The 24,016-nt window shown below is 39.5% G+C and overlaps 1 protein-coding gene across 12 annotated transcripts in view; it reads left to right on the top strand.

The window, feature by feature from the left end:
* LOC119235247 (AGBL carboxypeptidase 4) overlaps positions 1-24,016 on the top strand; it is a 940,458-nt gene that overhangs the window by 493,551 nt on the left and 422,891 nt on the right. For all 12 annotated transcript variants that reach the window (XM_054691775.1, XM_054691777.1, XM_054691776.1 and 9 more), the window contains one exon: positions 6,985-7,201. In XM_054691775.1, the coding sequence (XP_054547750.1) occupies positions 6,985-7,201 (217 nt within the window). The remainder of the gene's footprint in view (positions 1-6,984; positions 7,202-24,016) is intronic.

Raw genomic sequence — 24,016 nt, 5'->3', positions numbered from 1 at the left:
CCATCTTTAGCAGGCTGAGGAATCTCCACACAGCTTTCCATAGTGGGTGTACCAGCTTGCACTTCCTCCAGCAGTGCAGGAGAGTTCCTTTTTCTCCACGTCCTCACCAACATTTGTTGTAGCTAGTTTTTTTTTAATATGTGCCATTCTCACTGGTGTAAGATGGTATCTCATTGTAGTTTTGATATGCATTTCCCTGATTCCAAGTGATGCTGAACATTTTATCATATTTCTTTTTTTAAAAAGATTTATTTATTTACGCCTACAAAGAGCTGAGGTGCAGGCCAGAGATGTAGGAGAGGGTGTGTGTGAGAGGATTCCCCAAGGACAGAGTGGGGAACAAAACAGGCAGACTGACTGAAATACAACGGGCCTCTCTGGTAGTCTAGGGATTCAGTCTCGGTGCTATCACTGCTGTGGCCTGGATTTGATCCCAGGCCAGGGAGCTAACCCTCAAACAGCGAAGCAGACCTCTCCTGTCTCGCCCCTGGAGTTTCCGGCTGCACTAACATTCTGCCAGTGGTCATGAGTAGATAGGAATATTTTTGCTGCCCATGACCAGGGGGAATAATCAGTCTCATCTATTCCCCGCCTCTAAACCAGCCAAAATAATTGGGTTTAATTTTAATTTTTTAATCGCTTGAAATTAATAGAAGCAGCTGCTGCCACAGTGTGTGGGTGTCCTTCTCCAGAAGGCACAGATGAAAAAAAAAAAAAAACCTACATATAAAATAAATTCTGAAAAATAAACAATAGAGTGTGCAGGACAAAAAGGTTAATTCAAGAATCAAGCCGTGTCTTTTTGTTAACAAAAACTCAGCTGGCAATGTGTAGCCCTGTCTTTCCCCTCCCACAACCAGTGCCCATCAGCCCCTGATAAGATGTTAATCTGATGGACATCAGTTGTAAAAATGTGTTGCCTGTATCTAAGCACCCCTTCACTCTCTTTCTGCCCTCCCTGTGACTCACCAAGAGATTAGCTGTGACAAAGTGTGGGGAAAGATAAGAATAGATATGCTGGTGACAGGAGCACTATTATAATTATTTGGAGGAAGATGGGATTGGAATTAGGAATGGTTCTGTTTGCCTAGGGAGGGTGGATTTATAGCATGGGCATCCATGCCAGGTGCCTGACAGTGCCAGATGCCAGAGAAGAAAAGGGGGGGGGGGTCAACTGGCTCAAGTTAGGTGTTAGCCTGAGTTGTTCCAGCCACACGTAGACTGATGGCCATGTTTTGGCAGGGATGACAAGCCAGAAATTCAGCTGCTCTCATGAATAGAAGAGGGATGAAACTCCCCTCTATTTCAAATATACCTGGGAAACTGGATGTCCGTTTGCTTCCCTCTCCTGTGGAACCAAGGCACTGTGTCTGTAATTGCAGTTGTTGGCTGAATGTCAGTCAGCACAGCCTTGGTGTGGTGGGAAGAATATGTGTGCATCAATCGAACAGCATTGGCCATCAAACAGGAGGCACATTATTGGCACACGGAAGTGCTTACTATATGTTATTGCCTTTGGGAGTGCCTGAGTGACTTTGTTTTATATACCTCCTTTAGGACTTAAAACCTGAAAAGGCTGATTCTTTGTCATTTCCCTGTTAATTTGAAGAAAAAATGTCTGTCTATTGTCAAGGAAAACCCTGGGGTTAGAACTCATCTGTCCATATCAATATTTCCTGCTTGTTTAGAGATGTTAGGGCTCCTGTCTTTGAGAGCTTTTCAGAAGAGCTAGGAAATATAATTTTTGGGAGCCTTATATACTCTGTTAGTATATGGACTTCTCTTTCTCTGGTCTGATAACCTCCAAAATGACGCATTAGAGATTTGACTGAAGGTTTGAGGAGAAGGCAGAGAAAAAGCATTGATTCATAAATTCATTCACACATTCATTTAACTAACATGCTTTAAACTCCTTCTCAGGGTGAACCACTATGCTAAGTACATTTTGAGGTGAATTTAGAAATACAACATCTGCAATTAGTATTTAAAAACAATTAGTTCATTCTTGAGTTGTTTACAGAGACTTTAAAGAAGAAATGTCATTTGAGGGCCTCCCTGGTGGCACAGGCGGTTGAGCACAGCACTGTGAAGCTGTCTGCAGCCTCTGCAGTGCCGGTTCGATCCCCACTGCAGTGCTGGTTCGATCCCTGCTGGCCAGGGAGATACCCACATGGTCGGGCAGACCTCTCCTGTCTCGCCTGCTGCTCCCCTCAGCAGTGTATTTCAGTCTGTCCGTCTGTTCTCTTCCCCACTCTGTCTCGGGTGAGAGGATCTTAAATCTCACAATCTGATCTTAAATCTTTTTAAAGATTTAAAAGTAAATCTTTAAAATAAATAAAAAGAAATGTCATTTGAGTTGGGTCTCAGTTCACTACATTGAGATACACATTATGGTAAAGTATAGTAAAAGCACTTAAATGCAGAAGGAACATTTTAAAAAAGCGTGGAAGTTTTTGCGAATTTAATGCAGTCAGGAATGACTCAGTTTTACATGGAGAGAGCACAATATAGATATATTGAAAGGCTTTATCAATTCCTTAAAATTTATTCACAAGTACATTCATTTATCCAGTCAGAAGCATTTTTGAGAACCTCTTCTATACAAGGTTCTAGTTGGGTCCTACAGAGGCAGAGATGAACAATGTAAGCTCCTTTTCCTCAAGGAGAGTTCAACCTAATGGTAAAAAAAAAAAAAAAGGCATATAGAGTGAAATAGAGGTTATAATTAGAAAGTCTATATAATATGACTATAAACATGTTGAATGTGTACGTGTGTGCACGTGTGTGTGCATGCTCACTTACCTCGATGGGCAGGCATGCCGAATCTCAGGGTGTGAGTTACAGAACTCCCTCAGACTTGTGCATGTGCTATTGTCATTGGGATAAACAAGATGCTTGTGCCAAGAACTAGATCAGCTTTTAGTCACTGCGTCCTGAAAGCATACAATTCAGCTTTTTTTTTTTTTAATTCCTCCTGCACCTCTGACAGGTTTCTGGAGTTATGAACAAGTTGTTTCTCTTAACAAGAGAAACATTTAAGAAGAAGTATTCTTGACCCCACCTTCATTCTTATATCATTGAGATAGTGGGTGACTTCAGAGGATTGTTGTGAGAATTAAAGGAGTTAACATAATATAAAGTGCTTAGAATGATCTAGTACCTGCTCAGTGATATATGCACCTTAAGAATTACTGTTGTGTTAATTATCACTGTTACATCTTCTTCACTGTTACCTCAGACTTTCCATGTTACATAGAATCAGAAGGCTGCCTGTCAAACCTAATATCAAGTACAGGAATTTTCTCCGAGATCCATTAAAGCTTCCCATGCTTGTAGTCCCCTCTAACATGGACCTTTCTACTTTCCCTTCAGTGAATTCAGAGACTTCTAAAGAGTATCTACTTTATTCTGAACTAAAATCTACCTTCCTATGATGTCTATCATTTATCTTCAGAATGTCTTCTTTTCCTTTTATCATTGCTTTTATAATAAGTAAGTATTGTTTGAAATTTCTCTGTACCATTTCTAGAAAGAAAGAGAGGGAAAAAGGTGACACTATTCTTGTCTTCAAGAAGCCTACCTTCTCTTTGAAGAAATCTCCATTAACTTTTGTTGCTCATTGTTAAGAGACAAAAATATATTTTTTAATATCACATGTCAAAGTAGAGAAAAATTAATGAAGACTAAATAGGTAAGGTTTCAGAGAGAAGATATATTAAAGGATAGGCACATTTATTTATACAGTTTTTGTTCATTTGTTAGTTCATTAAAATTATTTAAATTTTTATTAACAGTCCACACCAGATACCACATGTGTAACTAGGAGTTCACTTATAGAAGGGGCCCATGACTCTAGGTAAGATGGTAGGGCAGGGAGTCCACATGAAGGAAAGTTCAAACATGAAGACATAGAGCTGTTGGATGTGTGTCACAAATTTGCGCTAGAGAATTGGAGGTAGCTCAGAGTGGCTATTCACAGGTTTTCGAAAGAGAAATATGTGATGATGCCAGAATCACAGGAAGATCTCAGGGAGTTCTGTGGTCCTAACAAAAATTTGAGGCCAGTGGGTTGTTTGTGTTTTTATCATGGTGAGGGCACTGTTAGGCCAGATATTTCTGGAAGCAAAAGGCGAGACTATGCATTCGGTGGAAAGGGGAAAAAAGAGGGTGTCAAGATGCCTTAATGTCTCTGAGCACAGACTTTGGACTTGCACTCCCCTGTACCTCATATGGGCTCTGCTGCTTGTGACCTTGTTACTCAGGGAAAACTTTTTTTTTTTTTACCTCTCTGAGCTTTGATTTTCTTCTCTGTATTAATGGGATGTGAATAGCCCCTAGCTCATCCTTATTATGAGGATTAAATAATAATGCATATAAAACACTTAGCCTGAGACATAGTGGAAATATATTAAGTGAAATAAAAGGAAAATCAGGAGTGCATTCCAAATTAGTAATATGTTTATCCAACATAATGCCAGACCACTTTGCATTACTTGTAAGTCCTCATGAATTTGACCTGCTGAGTCCTTTTCAAAAAGGTTTTGTTGGTATCCTTAGCAATGTCTGGAAAATCTAAGCTATGAGCAGCATCACAGCTTCCTTGAATGATTATCCTGGGGCCCATTACCTTCACTCTGTCTGCAAATCAGGTTAGGCATCTGACCCACTCAGGAGAGATCTGGGACAGCTGCCAGCATTAGATGAATGCTTCTGATAGCATTTAATCAAATTTGGTGGAGATAGTAGGCTCTCAGAGTCAACTTGCTGAACTTGGCATGAATAGGACAAAAATAGGAGTGGATTTAAAGCATGGATCCTGACCAGAATATACTAGTAAATAGAGAGCTGGAAATATTGACACTATAACCTGAGGGGCCTATGACTGTAGGAATCACCTGCACATAAAGACATGGTCCCTCTGTGCTCCAGGCGACTAAGACTCAGACCTCACGGTCAGGGCCAGAAGCAACTACCACAGATCATTGGCTGCAGACCTCAAGGCTGCTTTCACTGGTGTTCTTGAATATGAATCTGGAATCCTGAAACTTGCTTTTTCCACCAGGCTCACATTCCTGCATCTTCGATCACATTACAAAAGTAGACCATACTCCCTTCTCCTTCTGTCCTTTCTGCTGTTCTAGTTTGTTTTTCTCTCTCTAATCTTGACTTTCCACTGCTCCCTTTTCTATCCAAACCTTTATGTTTTCCACTTTTTTCACTGAAACTAAGGTACAAGGTGAATATTCCCTTTGAACCCTAAGTCATTTCTTTCACTGTTTCCTTGGCCACTTTTCTTAGCCACACTGCTTGTTACATGTTATTTAGCAAACATTTGTTGAATAAAATAATGAGGCTATTATTTTCCTCCATTGCCCTCACAGGAACTGCTCCTTTTCCTCCACTCCTTTGTACAGAAGGATCAAAATGGGATGACTTCCCTCTTCACTTCCCATATACCTTCCAGATAATTTTTTCCTCTATCTTATCACTGGAAGTCCCAAAATGTCAACATTGGAAGACTTAGAGTAGCAGTCTGGTTACCAGGGAAAAGTGCCCAGGAGGCTCATTTTTAAGCTGTTGTTATTTGTGTGTCTTTTCTTTTCCAGATGTCTTTGGGAGAAGGAGGCACATGAACTCTGTTGTTGGGTCTTAGCATAAACCTAGCCAGCCTTCAATACTACCACTGACTACAAACTGCTGTATGGACAAGCTTACCTCTCACCCTGGGCAGACTTGGGATGACACCATGTTAGGAAAAAAGATTGCATACTAATCAATGACATGTCATAATGTTTTAGTAGCTCTTAACAGTTTTCTCTAACAGTTCAACCTGCAGCCATTACCATTTTTGTTTTTCTGGACTTCATCTCCTACCCCTCCTTGAACTCTTCTTCATATGCTCTTATGCCTCTTAGCTTCTCAGTTGAATGTCAGGGCTCTATAATTTAGCCTAACATCCTCCATCCACTGCCAGAATACCCCAGAAACAAATTTTCTGTTAAGGGGCTTCTGAACATATCATAGTGAATGAGACTTAGGAAGCCATCAATATAAAAGCAAGAGTTGCTAGAAAATACGGGAGTTTGGAGTTGTCAGTGGACAATCATGGACATGGCACAGTTTGAGATGGGTTTGGTAAGACTAACAGGATTTGGAGGAACAGAAATCAGGCATTCTCTGCAGGGAAACAGTGAAAAGTGTCTGTATCATAAAGCATGTGATGGTGCAGAGAGCTCCTGACATGGAGGAATGTAATGAAGTTATGTGAACTTTGACTGGAACATTCTGCCTTTTCCCATGTCTGTGTTTCAGTGTTCCTTGTTGGAGAATAAGCATAATGATTTACTAAAATCACCTACACATCATATTTTAAAGCAGTTTTTCCCAAAGTGCTTCTATGGAAAATTTATCCATGGAAGGCTTTGCAGAAAAATAATACTAATAACTTAATTAGCTTAATTAATATTAGCTTATTTTAAAAGGTCTAAATTAGTAATGTAATACAAAAACCTGACTTTCCTGGGAAAAGTAAACCTCCTGTATATGTGTTATACCATCACACTCTTTATCTTCCCTCAAGGCACTTTAGAGTCTGTAACTGTATTGTCTATTTTTCATATTTTATTGACTGCTGCCCCAATAGAATTTACTCCATGAGGACAGAGATCTTTACCATTACACATCAAGAACCTAGCACAATTCCTGAGAAAGTAATAGGTACTCAAAACAAGTATCAGTGATTAATAAAACCTGTTCACTGTTGTTTAATTTTGCATTGTCCAAACTAGACAGAGGGTGGGGCTGGAATTGGGACAGAGTGCTGCAGTTCTGATCTCTCTTTAACGATACATGAAATATATTGTTTTTCCTTGCTACCATCTAGGTTTCTAGATGTTACTGTTTTTCTCATTTTTCCTATTTATTACATTTTGAAACTCGAATGGTTGTCTGATATACCCAAATTTCTTTCTTTGTATCTTTCAGGCAACGGCTGCCACCTAAAAATGTTTACTACTATCGCTGCCCGGACCATAGGAAGAATTATGTGATGTCCTTTGCATTTTGTTTTGACCTAGAAGAAGATATTTACCAATTTGCTTACTGCTACCCATATACATACACTCGCTTCCAGCATTATCTTGACAGCCTGCAAAAGAGAAATATGGATTACTTCTTTCGGGAGCAGCTGGGTCAGAGCGTGGTAAGGCCCATTCAGAATCCGAATCCGGCAGCCTTGGGGGAGGAGCTTGGCGAAGGGTATTTATAGAATGCAATGTTGGTGTGTTTCCATTGGTGCTTTGTAGATTATGTGCTCTGACACTGGATTTCCTGCCTCCTTCTTTCATTGTTAAGGACTCTGATGATTCTGTTGAGCTCACTCAGCTAATACCAAGAGAATATCTCAAGATCTTTTAGTTAGTCACATCTGTAAAATTTCTTTGTCACATAAAGTAACATATTCACAAGGCTTAGAATTTGGACACATTGGAAGGACTGGAAGGACATGCCTTGTTCGCCTACCATATTTTACTTCACCCTCTTCCTCTTCCCTTTCACTGTTAAACCCAGGATCTGAAGCTGTGCTTAACAATAGATGCATAGGTTTTGTTCTCTGTGGTCAGCAATACTTTGGTTGCTAGTAAGGAACAAGCAGGTGATAATTTGATTTTATGTTTCATTTTTCAGTAAGTATGAATCATGCCCCTAAAATTGATCTGTCTTTAAAGGTCTTAAATGAGGATATTGATAGAATTTCCAGTATATTCTACACTTGGGCTTCTACTGGGTATTGGTAAGAAAATGTACTCTTCCTAGTGACTATGGGTCACACATAGTCCACCTGGCAGTGAGTCCCCCTTCTAAACAAAAGTTTTCAAGACTCAGCTGTCTGAAATGTAGAGTATGGCCCACAGACCCCCAAAAAAAGAGAGACATAAAGAGGGCCTGTATATGGGTTAGGCCAAATCTGGTCTTGAAAGCTAGTGGTCATGATGGTATTATGAGGTCCTGTATGCACTAAGGATTTGGTAATTTTCTTCCACTACTCCAACCTCTTCTTAATAGTAGCTTCAGTGGATACCATGTATAAATGGTGCCTAAATATTTCTAACTAAAAATTGGGACACATGGTGTATCAGTCAGCGTGCTAACAGTAGACAGATGGCAGCTTCTCATTAGGCTAATTTGAGGAGGACTTAATAAATGGACTATTTACAAGGTGTGGGCAGTGTACAGAGGAACCACAGGGTATAGGACAGTTCCCTGGGGATAATAATAGTGCAAAATGTATGAAAGGAAGAAATGTTTAACAGAATCCAATAGAAGAGGGCCAGGTAATGGCTCACCACAAGTAGAATATGACCTTCAGTTGAGGAACAAAGTTAGCCTGAGATGACTCCATGGGGGGAAGAGCTAAAAAAAAAAAAAAAAAAAGACACAGATTTCATTCTCATTCTTCTCTGTTTTCCTGCTAGGGGTTCCTGTTGACACAGACAATAATGAGGATGCAGGAGAGTCCTCTGTTGCAATCCATATAGATAAGCCTCTCTGGGCAAAGAAGAAAATAGAGAATTACAAAGAATGGCTATAGAGAGGCAAATAGAACATATTAAGCACATGTGCTCTGATCAACAATACAATACTGTAAACAGTGAGATTATTTCATATGGGACTGGCAGAGAAAGTCTGAAATGGTTGTTTTCCAGACATATAAACTGATATTGAATTAAGAAAGTGAGAATTTCATTCAATACCCATGATGTTTAAGGACAAAACTTGTACATTTCTTTTCTGTGTCCAACTGAGGCCCCTCTTAGATTTATGCCAGGCAGGATATAGGTGTACCTCGAATAACTATTGAATGAATAATTGAATAAATGAAAGAATAAATTAAGATCTGTCTAGAGCTAAGAGCATCAGAAAACTAATAGGAATAATAGGTTAAGTTATTAACTAATATCCAGAATACATCTTAAAAGAAAAACAACTTGACCGAGATAGTTTATTTCTCTTCCTTGATGTAGGTACTCCAGAGCTGATGATGTAATTGTGCTCCTTAAAGGCCTTAGAGAGTTGTGGTTCTTCGAGTTTTTCTGCTATCTCTGGGACATGGCCCTTAATCTTAAGATCCGGTGTGGAATTCTATCATCACAAGCATGTGCCAGCATATGAAGCATATGAAGGAACATGGGGGGAGAAGAAGATGTAGTTATGTGGCACTTTCACTTGTTATGCCATTTAATAAAACTCAGGTTCACATTTAACTTTAGGATGAGAAATACAGTCCATTCTGGGTGATCATGTTTCCAGTAAAAACTGGCAGTCCTATAAGATATAGAGCACAACCTAAAATCTCTGCCACAGGAAACCTGAGTTCTGCCTCCAGCTCTAATATCAAGTTACTTGTATGACTTTGAATGTTATTTCTCCTTGCTGGAGACAGGTTTTTAATGTAGAAAATGAGAAAAGGTGGACTTGATTAGTGATTTTAAAATTATTCTTTGAGGAATTCCTCAGGCAGAAGCTAAATAAGTTGAGACCCCCTATCCTACTTCAGAACCTATGAAAGGTGCAGTGGGAATACATAACAAAGTTATGCAAGTCTTAGTGTGTGCTTCTAGAAATTTATCCTGTACCAGAGGAAATAACATGTTCAAACAGTTCTAATGTCTTTAAAGTATACAATTAAGGGTTTCATGAGTTGTTTAAAGAGCTAATAATGGTCACGTTATATACCATAGAGATGGACTTTTAGCTGAATCATAAAAGATATGTAGGATTACTGAATACAGAGCTGGAGAGTAGGTAGTCCAAAGAATAAGAAATAGTCTGATCTGTTGTATGGCAGTAGTTGATTAGAAATCTAGTTTGATTAAAATCTAAAGGAAAATTGGAGTCAAACTATGAAAAGTCTTGATTGTCATATTAAGAAATTGTAGCTATACGGATTATTCAGATTCAAAACACAGATGCTGGCTCAGGCACTTTAGATATAGTATCATGCTTATTTTTCACAACATCTTTAGGAGTAGGCAGAATTTTCCCACTTGGGGGAATAAATAATCTAAAGCTAAAAGGATAAATACATAGTTAGTTTATATCAGGGCCAAAATTTAAACCTATGACTTCTAACACCATGTCTTTTTTTTTTTTTTAAAAGATTTATTTATTTATTTATTTATACAAGCATTGGGCACAGTCGGAAGCACGGGAGGGTGAGAGAATTTACTAGAGCCAGAGGGGAGAGCAGAGCAGGCAGAATGATGAGGTACACTGCTGAAGGGAGCAGCGGGCAGCAGGAGAGGTCTGCGCGCCATGTGGGACCCTTGCCCGGGGCCGGGGATCAAACCGGCGCTGCAGAAGCTGTGTGCGCAGCCTTGCAACCCAGCACTCAACCACTGCGCCACCAGGGAGGCCCCCTAACACCATGTCTTGATCCTATAATGAGCCTACTGATGCTTCTTCATTGGGTCTACTGAGATCTACCATAGGATTTTGAGAAAGAGGTTATTATATCCAAAGCAGCATCTTAAGAAAGTGAAGTTAATGGAAGTGCAGGGTATACCTATGCTGGCTAAACTAGGTTAGGGTTGCTCTGTGGTTTACTTCATTCCTCCTGTTCTGGACCTCAAAGCAGATACCAGAGACTTAAAGGCTTTCTGGCATCCTATAGCAAACAGGACAACTCTTGGTTACCAGGGCGTTTGATATGGTTCATTTCTGAAGGCACCACTATAATTAGTTAATCCTTATTCATTTGGAGGGAGGATAATTACAAGTGGGAAGGCTAAACATGCCAACATCTAGATCTTAAGGATAGCAGGCAAGAAGAAAGGTTTTGAATTTCTAGTGCTGAAATTATTAATCACCATAGGCATAACTGCCACTGCTACTAATTATATCATAGAAAATACATTTTATTTTGTTACTCACCAGTGGCCCCTCTTACCAGACCAAACAAAATCTCTTTATGCATTCAAAAAAGCCATGATCTGACATTTAAGATAAAAACATCATGGGAAAGATATTTTTCCTTGTTTCAGCAGCCTTATTGAGGTATAATTTAAGTACCATAAACTCTACCCATTATAAGGGTACAATTCTATGATTTTTAGTAAATTTATAGAGCTTCACAACTATTACCACAACCCATTTTTTTAGAACATGGCCATCAAATGAACAGTTCCCTTAGTAGGGAACACACAGCCCCGAGTAACTCTGATCTGCAATATGACACTATAAATTTGCCATTTCTGAACATTCCATATATGTCATGCCATCATCTCTTGCATCCAACATCTTTTACTTAGCATTGGATTTTGCAATTCATCTATGTTGTAGCATGTATCAGTAGTTCACTTATTTTAAGTGCTGAATAATATTCTATTGAAAAGAAAGACCACATTTTGTCCCTTCTCTGGTTGATGGACATTTGAATTTTTCCCAGTTTGGAAGAATTTAAGTAATGCTATTATGAACATTCATGTACATGTCATTGAATGGCCAAATGATCACATTCTATTGGGTAGATTTCTAGGAGTGGAATCATTTGCACTGTGTAGAAACTTTACATTCAATTTTAAAAAATCTATCAAACTGTGTTATAAATTAGTAGTGTCATTATACATACCTACCCATAATGGAGTGAGGAGGGTTATAGTTTCTTCATTCACTTGCTATCAGTTGCAATCTTCTGTATTTTTTAAGTATAGTCTTTTTTGTGAGTGTATAGCAGTATCTCATCATGGTTTTAATATGTGATGCCCTAATGAGTAATTATGTTGACTCTTTTATCATGTACCTATTTGTCATTCTTTTTTTTTTTCCTATGGTAATGTGTCGGTTTAAATTTTTCCACTTTTTTTTTGAGTTTATCCTGTCCTTCGTTTCAAAAAGAATTTATGAATTGTTAAATAAATACATAAAATTTAGCAAGAAAAGATAAAATTCATTAGATTATAAAAAGTATAATAGATAATTATACTTATACAAAGTATACAAAAAATTTTATACAAAAAATTTTATACAAATTATACAAAGTTAATAGATAATCCAAAGTGAAGTTAGGACATCATTGAAAGGTCACATCTTGGCCTAGTGTTTAGCATATAGTAGATATTCAAAATTTATTGATTGCTAAAAATAGCAAAAATTTATTGAGCATTTTTCATGTATTAGAGCCTGTCGATAAAGGCAAAAGTTACATTATTTTGTTTCATCCTCATATTCACCTTTAAGTGAGTTTTTTTTTAATATTTATTTATGTGTACAAGAAATGGGTGTAGGCCAGACGTGTGGGAGGTGAGAGGATTCACCAGAGACAGAGTAGAGAAGCAGAACAGGCAGATCTACTGAAATGCACTGCTGAGGGGAGCAGTGGGTGAGACAGGAGAGGTCTGCTGTGCCATACATGGGTAATCTTTCTGCCTGGGGATAGAACTTAAGTTACAGTGGCTGGTGATAGCTTGATAGCACTGTGTCTTTAACCCCTGCACCACCAGGAAGGCCCCTGAATTGAATTCTATCATTATCCTCACTCTATAGATGCTTACACTGAGCTTCGAAGAATGTTCACCTACTTTTTAAAATTTAAGTTGTTGGTATTCTTAGAATGAGTTTTGAGAATTCTTCACTTATTCTAGATGCAACTTCTTTTCAAATAGCCCCCATGTATGTCTTGTCTTTTACTCATTCTCTTAAGCATGTTTTTTTTTTATAAATTTTATAAATTTTTTCTCTATGGATCATGCTTTTGGTATTATATCAAGACCTATTTTCCAAACAGAGGATCATAAAAATGTTCTCATATAATTATCTCTTCTGAAGTTTTTATAATTTTGGCTTACGTTTAGGTCTTTGATACACTTTGAACTAATTTTTCATGTTGGTATGAAGAACCTAAGTTCATTTTTTTTTTTTGCATATGGATATCCAATTATGCAAGCACTACTTGTTGAAAAAATTAATCTTTACTTGCGAATTATCTTGGCACTGTTCTTCAATGCCTCTGCTCAATTTTCGCCCTACCACCTCCCCCCCATTATCAAGTCTGGATTCCCAGGGAATCAACTCTATATGTCTGTATAGGTTAGTGATCAGCTATAATTTGACCTTGGGTTATACTCACCTACCTTGAGCTCATAAGACTTCCATCTCTGTTGATGGACCTGCGGGCGGTTAGGGAGAACATAGGCCAAGTTCCTGTTAAGGCAATTTTCAAATCTGCCCTGACTTTGACTTATCCTATTGTGCCTCCTGCATGCATATATACAGCCTCAGGGTGGCTCAGGGTACCACTAGATTGAGCCTTCTCAGGTCTCTGTTGAGCTTGCACCTCGCCTCTGCCAGGGATATTCTTGCCCCATCTGAGCCACTCTGGGCTCTCCTCATTTAACCATGTCTGTGACAAATGATTCTATACACAATGCTGCTGGGTATGGGCACTGCCCACTTACCAATTGAAGCAAGTCCCTTTTGCCATGACAGAAAAGTTGCCTGTCCTCACAATCTGGCCTGCTCTAGCAGAACCATGCATTCATAAAGTTTGAGGGAAGATGGAGTGACTCAAGAACAGAATGTGAAAGATCCTGATTACCTGAAGTTCGGTAGTTTTTCAAGAATAATAGTTTTAAGATTGCTGTATACCTTCGCTCAATTTTCACATATTCAAAATGCTTATTGGTATCAATTTTGTTCAGATATACATTTGTTTTAGGAGATAGGAGTTATCAATCATCTCATTCTACCAGAATTGAAGTAGCATTTAATTGACAAACATTAATTTCATCTTATAGGATTTGTACTATCAGACATAATGAAATAAGATTATTTTCATGTCATTGAACTAAGTATTTGAATAGTTAATTGTGTATTTGTATGTGTGTGTTGTAATAATTAAAAGGCAAGAGTCATTGTCATACTCAGAAATACCTGCCAAAAAGAAGTGTTTAACAAAGAAAATAATATGGTAGTATATTTTAGGTGGTATTATCTAAGCTCCACCACCGGCTAGCTCCATGACCTTGAAAAAAGCACTTTTCCTCTAAGGGTCTCAGAAAGTCAGGCCAAATTATTTTAAGCATCCCTTCCAGTGCCAACATAGGTCATGGTTCACATATTCTCAATGTCCTGATTGAATGTTCTATCTGAGTCACACATATCATTTTTCCTCTTATAATGTGCATTATTTCATAATGGCATTCACTGAATACTTAGCATGTGCCAGGCCCAGTGTTACATAGTGTTTATGTATTATATTACCCCCTTATTGTGTAGTTAGTTGTGGTAGTATTTATTGTGTAGCATTTATTGGAGTTTATTGTGTAGTATTTAGTGGTAGTATTTATTGTATAGTAGTTAGTGGTATTACTAAATACCTACCATGTGGCCAGCACAATGTAGGCTCTGGAATACAGAGGTAAAATCAGGCAGAAAAAAACTAAGAATCTGGTAGATGGCAGGGGCAAGGGTAGGTGAAGGAAGCTGAATCATGTAGCTGAAGTGAAGAAGCTGGAGAACGTCATATAATCAGAGAAATCCAGAAAAACAGCCTGAGGAGCAAAGTGAACAAGAACAGGAACATCTGATAAAATTTCAAGATATAGGACTTGGCAGCTTCTACTATAGTTCATGTGTGGAAAAGCCAAGCTCTCAGAAAGGAGCTGAGGGAATTGTTGACCTTGTACAAAGTAAAGGCATGAACAGGAGTAAAGCCACAGAAAGGAGGCAAGAGAAAGGACCAGCACCATTCTGACCAGCATGATAACTTCAAATAAGGTAGTGCCTTTCTGTTCTTTCTGTTCCTTCCCCTTTGTTCTTTCTTCCCCTTTGAAGTAAAACATCACGCAGTTGCAGCTGGCAATATGACCAAGCAAATGTATGAAAAATAATTACATCTTTTGGCTGAGTTTTAAATTGAGTAATTGTTGGAAGTTAGTAATCTCAATTATCAACCCCTAATCCACCTCTCAGGAGATTCCATGGACCCCATCTGCACCAAACCTTGTCCTGATCAGACACTCGAAATTAAGCAAGCTTAGTGGTTTTGGCCCCCCTCCAGCAGACCACTTCACAAGACACCACCCTCTTGGCATGGTTTTTGCTGTTCCCTCCAAAAGGAATCCAAATTAATTAGAGACAGATATGTCCTCTCAGCATCTGGCTGAGGGGCTTCTAGTATATACAGGTGACCCATCCAGTCCAGACCTCAGTCCTGGGTGAACAAGGGTTGTGGAAAGGAGATCATGGGAATTTGGGTCTGGGGTCTTCCTCTGCTAGAGTGAAGAGGCAGCCTGATTCACCTCAAGCTGCAGACCCAGACTCCCACGCACCTGCTCCAAACCTGGGTCTCCTCGTTGAGCAAGTGCATCACCGCATCACTGTCACTCTAGTTGCCCATCCCAGAAACCTGTGCCTGTGCTCTTTAACTTCTTTTTATTCATTCCTACCCTTCTGTCTGTCACAAAAGAAGATCAAGGCTACAACCTAATATCCTTGGAATCTTTCTCTTCCTTATCTCTGCTGCCAGTGCCATACTTCAAACTTTGAACATCGCTCAGGAAATGACAATGGCATCTTCAGGCACAGGGTACAAGATGTGAGGCAAGCAGGCCTCCAGGCTCTCTCTCTATTCTGCTCACATCACCATGTTAGCATTACAGTGGCTACCAGACAGTCCCAGATGTCCTCTAAACCTTGCGCTTTCCTCACCTCCCCACTGTTCTTATGGTATCTGACCAAAAGACAGAGTAACCTCTTCACTGCACACCACCCATCCCTTCAGAGGGATCTGGACTCTGAATCATACCTGAGCGGTCACCTGGAAGGAGGGGAAAGAGAGACTTCTGATAATCAGGCTCTGGGTGCTCTTGTCCTCCCTGCCTCACACACCAGAGCAGCCCTACTTCCTGGCCTTTCCCACAGCTAGTTTGAAATGACTCAGTTGCTAACAATGTTTGCAAGCCTCTCTCTTTCTACAAGTAGGTAGAATGAGCCCTAGAGAAGGGAGGTGACTTTCCTGAGTTACCCAGTGAGTAAAGTGCGCCAGCTCTGCCTGGAATAGCCCAGCAGCTGAGTCTTAGATCGACTCTGTCCACTTCAACCCTCTACTATTTACTCCCAGTCCCATCTGCCAGGTTTGTTCATTTATCTGTATACTCTTTCTGCAAACTTTAACTGGGAACCTAGCAGACAGAGAGAAGGAAATTAGCAATAGTTGCCTAAGTTAGTAGTGTGGGCTATATGGGTTAGCACCCTAATTTTGCCACCCATTGAACGTGTGACCTTGGGCCAGTTACTTAGCTTTCTCATATGTTAGTCCCTGCCCTCTTAATAGATAGCCAGAGAAAACCTTATTCAGTCATAATTTAAGTAGAAAGATCATCAGGGCTGAAGCCATATTGAGATTTGAAGTTTGGCTCTGCTGCTTGGGGTCTTTCAAATGTCACATAATTTCTCCAATCCTCATCTGTAGTTAGGCATTGTGGTTTAGATTCAGGGTTATTGTCATGACAAGAGGCTTTTAGTAGATGTTAGATAACTCATGTGAAAGTGTCTTATGAATTGTAAGTATTTTGATAGACTGCATTTGTAATACCATCTCTCTCTTACCAGATTCTAAGCTCCGTGATGGCATACAATTGCCAGAAAAATGAGAACAGCTAACATTTGTAGAATTGTTACTATGTGCCAGGCATAATTCTAGGTGCTTTGTCTTTTCATTTAGTCAGCTTCAACAACTCATAAAAGCAGGTATTACTGTCACCCCCATTTTGCAAATGAGAAAATTGAGACATAGAGAGGTTAAGTAACTTTCTAAGATTACACAGCTCATAAGTGGCAATGCCTATGTAGAAGAAATCAAGGTGTAGGTTATGGTTGGAGAGTGGACAAGAAATTATAGGAACATAGAAGAGGCTCCTAACCCAATCAGAGGAATCAGAAAAATACTGCCTAGATGAGGAGAAAGACATTTAATGAGTTCAAGAGGATAATATTATGGGGATCTAGCAGAGGCACAGAGTGAAAGACATTTAGAAGGATAAATTATCCTCCCTGTCATGCTCAAGGTTGGCTGATACCTATGGAGAAGAAGATTTCAGGGTACAGAGAGGAGGAAAGTCCTGGGTCTATCAAGGCGAAAAGTTTAGGGAGGGCTGTGGCTAATAGTGGATCCTAGAATAACTCCCCAAGAATAATGCTGCTCCTTAAAGCTATTTTGAGGATCTACTCTGCCTAGAGCAAATTATCATCCTTCAATTCCAAAAGAAAAAGATAAGGGAGGGGAAGAATTAAACCATCCATCAACTAGTTCTGACATTATCTCTGTCATTCCTAAAATACAAAAGTATTGCAGAGAGTGGTTAAAAACTCAGAAAAGTGGGCATGAGGGTGTGACTTTTTAAAGAGTCTTAAGCAAAAGAAAATGGAATCAGTTACAAATCTTTTATCCATTTCCTAACAAAAATGTCCTGTGGCAGGACATTTTTGATAAATGGACCAGTCATTTTCCTAGAATCCTATTATTTGTATTCAGTGTAATTGTTCCAATGTTAAAAAAAAAAAATTGCTGACTGCAATGTTTGACCTTCTATGAGCTTACAAAAGATCTCAAAAGGTAGACTTCTAAGGCAACTTGCAACATGAGTTTGACCTCAGACCTTGCATCTGACTTTCAAGAAGTTCATATTGTGGTAATCTTGGTGACTGGTGCTAACCAGTGATTTCTTGGGAATAGGATGATGAGGACATGTTGTTCACATGGGAGGAACAAAGCAAAGGGAGGGAAAGAAGGCTAGGAATCACTCCACACCATGGCAGTTGTAATTGAAGATCTAGATGAGATTTGACAGGTGGCCCCTGACTAGAATCTGTGCTCATTCCCAGAGCAAGCTATTGAAATTCCCAGGGAATCCTTTGGCTGGCAACATGGCTGAGGTTATAGTAATCTTCCCCGGGCTCTGCCTGTCTCTGTAGGATTATTTATTGGCGTGAGGTGTGTGTTTGTGGGGGTGTAGGGCTTGGGGGTGGAAAAGGGTCAGATGCTACTGGGCAGTGGTTCCAACATTCTCATAGTGAGGTTGCTGCTGCTACTGCCTCACCGCTAACATGCTCACCTCCACTTCTTCCTTCTCCTGCATCTCCATCCTCTCTCTCTTTGGGAAAAAAAAGAAATTATTTAAATGTGATCTGAAGAGCTAAAATTATAAAACCCTTGAAGAAAACATAGGGGTTTAGCCTAACAATCCTGGATTAGGCAATAATTTCTAATATATGACTTCAAAAACATAAGCAGTACAAGACAAATTGGACTTTATCAAAATGTAAAACTTGTGCTGCAAGACATACCTTCAAGAAAATTAAAAGACAATCTACATATTGGGGGCAATATTTTCTAATCAAATATCTAAAAATGTCTTGCTTCAAGAATATATAAAGCACTCCTCAACACAATAGTAGGACAAAAGACCAATTTTAGATTGGGAAAGGGGTCTAAATAGACATTTTTCCACAGAAGATACAGACACAGCCATTAAGTACATAAAAGGAAACTCAGCATTATTAGCCATTGGGGAAATGTAAATCAAAACCACAGTGAAATATGACATCCCAATCTCTAGGTTGGCTGTAAGAAAAGAATACAAACACTAACCAGTGTTGGGGAGGATGTTGAGGAATTGACACCCTCCTGCATTGCTCGTGGGAAGGAAAATGGTGCTGCTGCTTTGGAAGACATTTGGCAGTTCCTCACAATGCAAAGCACATAGTTACCATATGACCCAATATTTCACTCTTAGATATGCATTCAAGAGAATTAAAAGCATATGCTTATATAAGTACTTATACATGAGTGTTCACAGCAGCAATGGTCATAATAATCATAATGACCAGAAGAATGAGTCAGATGTCCATCAAGTAATGAATAAATAACATTTTATATCCATACAATGGAATATTATTTAGTCATAAAAGGAAAAATGTATTAATATATAATATAACATGGGTTTTATTCTTTTTGTGTCTGTACAGTTGCTGGGTACAACATAAATTCTCAAGAAGTTTTTGTTGAATAGTATATGAATCTATATTCTCTTAAAAGGATAAACTTAAAAATGTTTAGATTCCTCACTGGTCTCCCTAAAGAGATATCATGTAAAAAAGGGAGTATAAATGTCCTACCCTATTTTCTCTATCTCTCTTCTTTTGGACTTAGTAATTAAATGCTGTACTTCTTTTTTCTAAATTCTTTAAATTCCATTCCTCAAATTCACTTTATTTTTCTAACTTATTTACCATAGTTTGGAATTCAAAGATAATTATTTACTAATAAGAGAATAAAAGTATTCTCTTCTCCAAATTGTGTTTTGTACAAAAGGCTGTTTCCAGTGCCTTTCCTGCATTAAAGTGGAAAAACAAGATATTAATATGCACTGAAGCCACTTGAATCAGTCTCCTCGTTTTCATTCAATAATATTCATACATATTTAAAAGTTTCTTAACTTTGTCTAACTAGGTCAGCAGAATATTACCCAATCTTGATATTGCTTGTCCAAGCTGCCATTTTACAAGAGTTGGGGAGAGACAGATGTCAGAGAGTTTTTAATCACGTTCTCGCATTCACGGCAGGCGGCTTAAGTCATGAAATGACCCTGGAAAATTAATCTCTTAACACTTCCCTTTCCCAGCCAAAGAAGCTGAAGCCTCAGGTCTGTAACCTCTGCTAGTATGGCCTAAGTTTCTTATTGGGAATCTAATGCTCTTTGCATTGTGACAGAGGAGTCTTGTAGTCATGTTATTTGCCATTTTCTGCCCATATACATTTATCAGTCAGGCTCTGCTTTTACCTCATCTCAGGTAGTGATGTCACCTTCAGGGCTAATAGTAGGTTGCTATTATTATCCCCTCACACAAATGAAGAAACCAGAGCTTAGGCTAACTTATTTGTGTGAGCTCACATAGCTAGTTAGTAATAAGGCCTATTGCCAGGTCTAACTTCAAATTTTATGTTCCCTGTTTGTCATGGATCCCTTAACTGACTACTTCTGTGTTACTAGGGAGATCTAATGGGATTGTGGAAGTACTTACTCAGCAGTGGGGAAAGCTTTATCCTTTTGAACTCTGCAGAGTTCTTTCTCAAAATAAAATGCCTCTGGGGTTCTATTTTGTCTCCTTCCTGGCTTGTCTCAGGATCTGGCCTAACTCTGACTGTGCCCCTACCCTTTCTCTCCAGTCTTTAGAGACTTCCTGTCTTTAAACTAGTTTGGAGGCTAGTTGAGTCCTTCTAACTTCATTCTCTATATCTTGCTCCCGAAAATACAAGGCCACAGAACTTCTATTTTAGGGTTTTGTGTTACACTCTGTAGGTATAGATTGGGAAACCAAGTCACAGACAAACGTATAAACAAGATGAGTTAGCTCTCTGGATTCTCTTGGTCTCAGTTCTTGCTTGGGGATCATGTTCCTCCTCAGTTATTTCTAAGTAAATGAAGCTCATCCAGCTTCCCTTCCTTCAAGCTCATCCAGCTTCCCTTCCTTCAAGCTCACCTTAGATCTAGGAAGGCTTCTTCCTTGAGGAACCCTGCTCTGTGCAGTTTGAGGCCTCAGTGTGGTCAGGAAGAATCACAGATCTTCCTCAGTACTGAAGCTTCTCATATAATTGAATCTCTTCCCTGTCCAACCCAGCTGTACCCAGGGGTGATCCTTTCTGGTATTTTTTTTCTCTTATAACTGATGATTCCCAAATGAGACACATGATCACCTGTCAAAGGTGCCACAGAGATGATCCCTCTCCTAGGATAGAGAGTATGGCTGAGGTTCTTGATAATAACTTATAAGGGTGAGGTAATTTTGTGATAATGTATCTATACTTTCTTTGAAGAGTTGAAAGTGCCATAGCTATGTGAGAGGGTGCTGTTTTATTAAAGCTATTAGTGATAATGATAGTGACAACAATAACCACCATGGTAACATTAGCCTTGTACTTTTTCAAATGGAAGAAGAATGTGGAGGTTTTGGAGTCAAAGAGATTAGTGTCTGAATCTCAGTGTCACTGCCAATTCACAACCAAATTAAGCAAATTATATCACATTACACAGCCTGTTTTTTCACTTACACATTTGGAAAAATAACACTTAATTTCAAAGTACTTGTCAGGAGTAATATAAAACAAAGTCAACATCTCCTGAGTGCTTATATATGTAACACACAGTACAAGCTAAGCTGTTGGCATGTAAAATCTTGTGTAATTCTTACAACAGTCTTTTGAGGCCTATTCTGTTGTGCTGTCCATTTTAAAGATTAGGACATAGAGGAATTAATGAAGTATAGAGAAATTAATTAACTTACCAAAGATCACACATTTAGTAGTGGTAGAGATGGTACTTATGAACTAAGGCTAAGCAATTTGTCTCATGGCCTGTGATATAAATAAGTAAGGCCTATGAAACAGTTGCCGTATTGTCTGGTACATGTTATTACTTAATTGGTAATTGCAGTTGAACAAAATATTGAATTTCTAAAGAACTACACAAAGTAGAGTTTTTTTTAAAAAAAAAAAAAAAAACATTTATTTATGCACATAAGAACTGGGGTACAGGCCAGAGGTGTGAAGGTTGAGAGGATTCACCAGAGACAGAGTGGGGAGCAGAACAGGAGACTGAAGTATACTGCTGAGGGGAGCAGCGGGCGAGACAGGAGGGGGTCTGCTGCTCCATGTGGGTAGTTCCCAGGCCAGCCTGGGATTGAACTCATGCTGCAGAGGCTGCAGATAGCTTCACAGTGCTGTACTTAACCCCTTGCACCTCCAGGGAGGCCCCAAAGTGGAGTTTTTTGCTGTTGTTGCTATGAAAATGTGTGAACTTATATCTCTAAATCATGTAAGTGTTGTTAGCCAATGTTACTGCAATAAAGAAGACTACAATAAAAAGTTATTAATTAAAGAAACCTGGGTTAAGGGCCTCCCCAGTGGTGCAGAGGTTGAGCGCTGGGTTGTGAAGCTGCCTACAGCCTCTGCAGCGCTGGTTCGATCCCCAGCTGCTCCCTGGCCACTGGAGGAGGGTCTCACATGGCGCACAGACCTCTCCTGCCACCCACTGCTCCCCCCAGCAGTGTACTTCGGTCCTTCTGCCTGCTCTGCTCCCTGCTCTGGCTCTGGTGAATTCTCTCACCCTCCTGCGTTTCTGACTGTACCCAGTGCTTGTATAAATAAATAAATAAATATTAAAAAAAAAAACACCTGAGTTAATTTAGAAATACAATGGCATTAATACAGAGAAAGATAGAAAAAAAGACCATTCCTGCACTTAGCTAGGAATGCCTAAAAAGTAGCTTTTATAGGAGAAAGAATTGTGATTGGTATTTACCTGGTCGCTTTGATCAAGATAGGAAACTACTGTTAGTGATCTTGGCTCCAGATGATTTATTTTAGGAGGTCTAAATTATTCACTTGCAATGCTACAGGCATTACATTGATCAGAAAAAGAAATGCCAGCACAGCTTCCCACTTGTGCTGACTGTGGGTTGGGCTGGTCTAAGAGGAGAAACAGTTTTCTTTGAGGTGGGGTCTCCTCACACAGATACCATTGTGTATGAGGAGGGAGAGAAGGCATGTGTTATTTTCCCCTCTGGAAGTCTCTGCAGAATAGAATTTGTCCTTGTATGGCTATAACCAGCCTCTCATCCGAGAGCAAAGCTTTCTACACCATGCCAATGAAGAGCTATCCAGTCTGCACAGATACTCTTTAATCCCTGGGGAGCTCACCACCTTGTTTAAAAGCCTTTTTCCAAACTGGAGCAGCTTATACTTCTTATTCGTCTTCTGTTGAGTCATTGAAGCAAGTACTGGTGGTGTTTTGAAGGGGCATAGGAGACACAGAGAAATTAGAATGGAAGAAAGGACCTGAGGGGTTGGCTTTGTTTTACTTCTTATTGTTATGAGATTGTCAATAGGGGTTTAAGTAAGGGAGTGACAAGGTCAAACTTATTTTAAGTGCACTTGAGCTGCTATGAGGAGGATAGTTAGAAGGTAGAGGAGTTCTTAATAACTAAGACAGTTGTGAGGAAGAAAAAACTTGATAAAGAAATATCTGACTTAAAATTTGCAGAAGCTAGCGTGGTGAAGATAGAAGAAGGTGAAGAGTGGAACCCCCAAAATAGAGGAGCAAGGAAATTGTAGGGAATGTGTTCAGTTTAGCCAGATTACTCAATATCCAGAAATGTCTAGTAAACTCACTTGTATTTGTAGATGCCAATGGCAGTACATGCTTAAATGTGTGTGCATTTTTCTGGGAGTGAATGTGTATTTTCCCCCAACTCCAAAGGTGTAAGTCAAGGCTTGGAGTAGAGTAAGAACCACTACCTTCCACCACATGCTGGGCCTCTTCCTCTTCCTTTGGTGTTCACCTGCAGGCAGATGGCTGTTTGTCATTGAAGGGTCAATGCAATATATTGGAAAGATCTTGGAACTGCCATGCAGAAGTTGTTGACACCAACCCCAACTAGGCCACTAATTGCAATGTGACCTTTAATAAGCCTCTTCTTCACATTATGCCTCCCCTGCCAGGCCTCTGTGAGCCATGTGTGGTGTCGAGGACAGTGTCTCCTGGCCAGACTCCAAAGCACTTTTGCAAGCATCAGGCACTTGGCAGACTCCAAGTGGCAGTATGCAGAGTGACGGGCACAAACACTGGTGATGGCTGCTGGGAAGGCAGATCCCTGCTGTCAGGGATCACTGAGAGGTCTGCTTGTCCAATCCCTACTGGGTATGAATAATTCTATCAGATTCTGAATCCTCAGGTGGACAGGCCTCGAGGTCACTTCCTCCAACCTTCCATCCAATAGAAGCCAAAAGATATGTCCCCTGGTACTGAGTCCATCACTTGCATCTTTAACATGATTATGGCCCCAGCTGGAATGGGCTTTCTCCCTCTTGCAATGTCAAAATGTTTGAGCTCTCAAGTGACTGAATCAGTGCTAAATATTTAATGCACGAAGTCAGCCTTCCCAGGGCCTTTGATCTGAA

This window comes from Talpa occidentalis, unplaced genomic scaffold, assembly GCF_014898055.3.
Source record: "Talpa occidentalis isolate TD23 unplaced genomic scaffold, MPIMG_talOcc4v2.1 talOcc4.9, whole genome shotgun sequence".
NCBI lineage: Eukaryota > Metazoa > Chordata > Mammalia > Eulipotyphla > Talpidae > Talpa > Talpa occidentalis.
The sequence above is the reverse complement of the archived record's forward strand: the minus strand, read 5'-3'. Positions and strand labels throughout refer to the sequence as shown.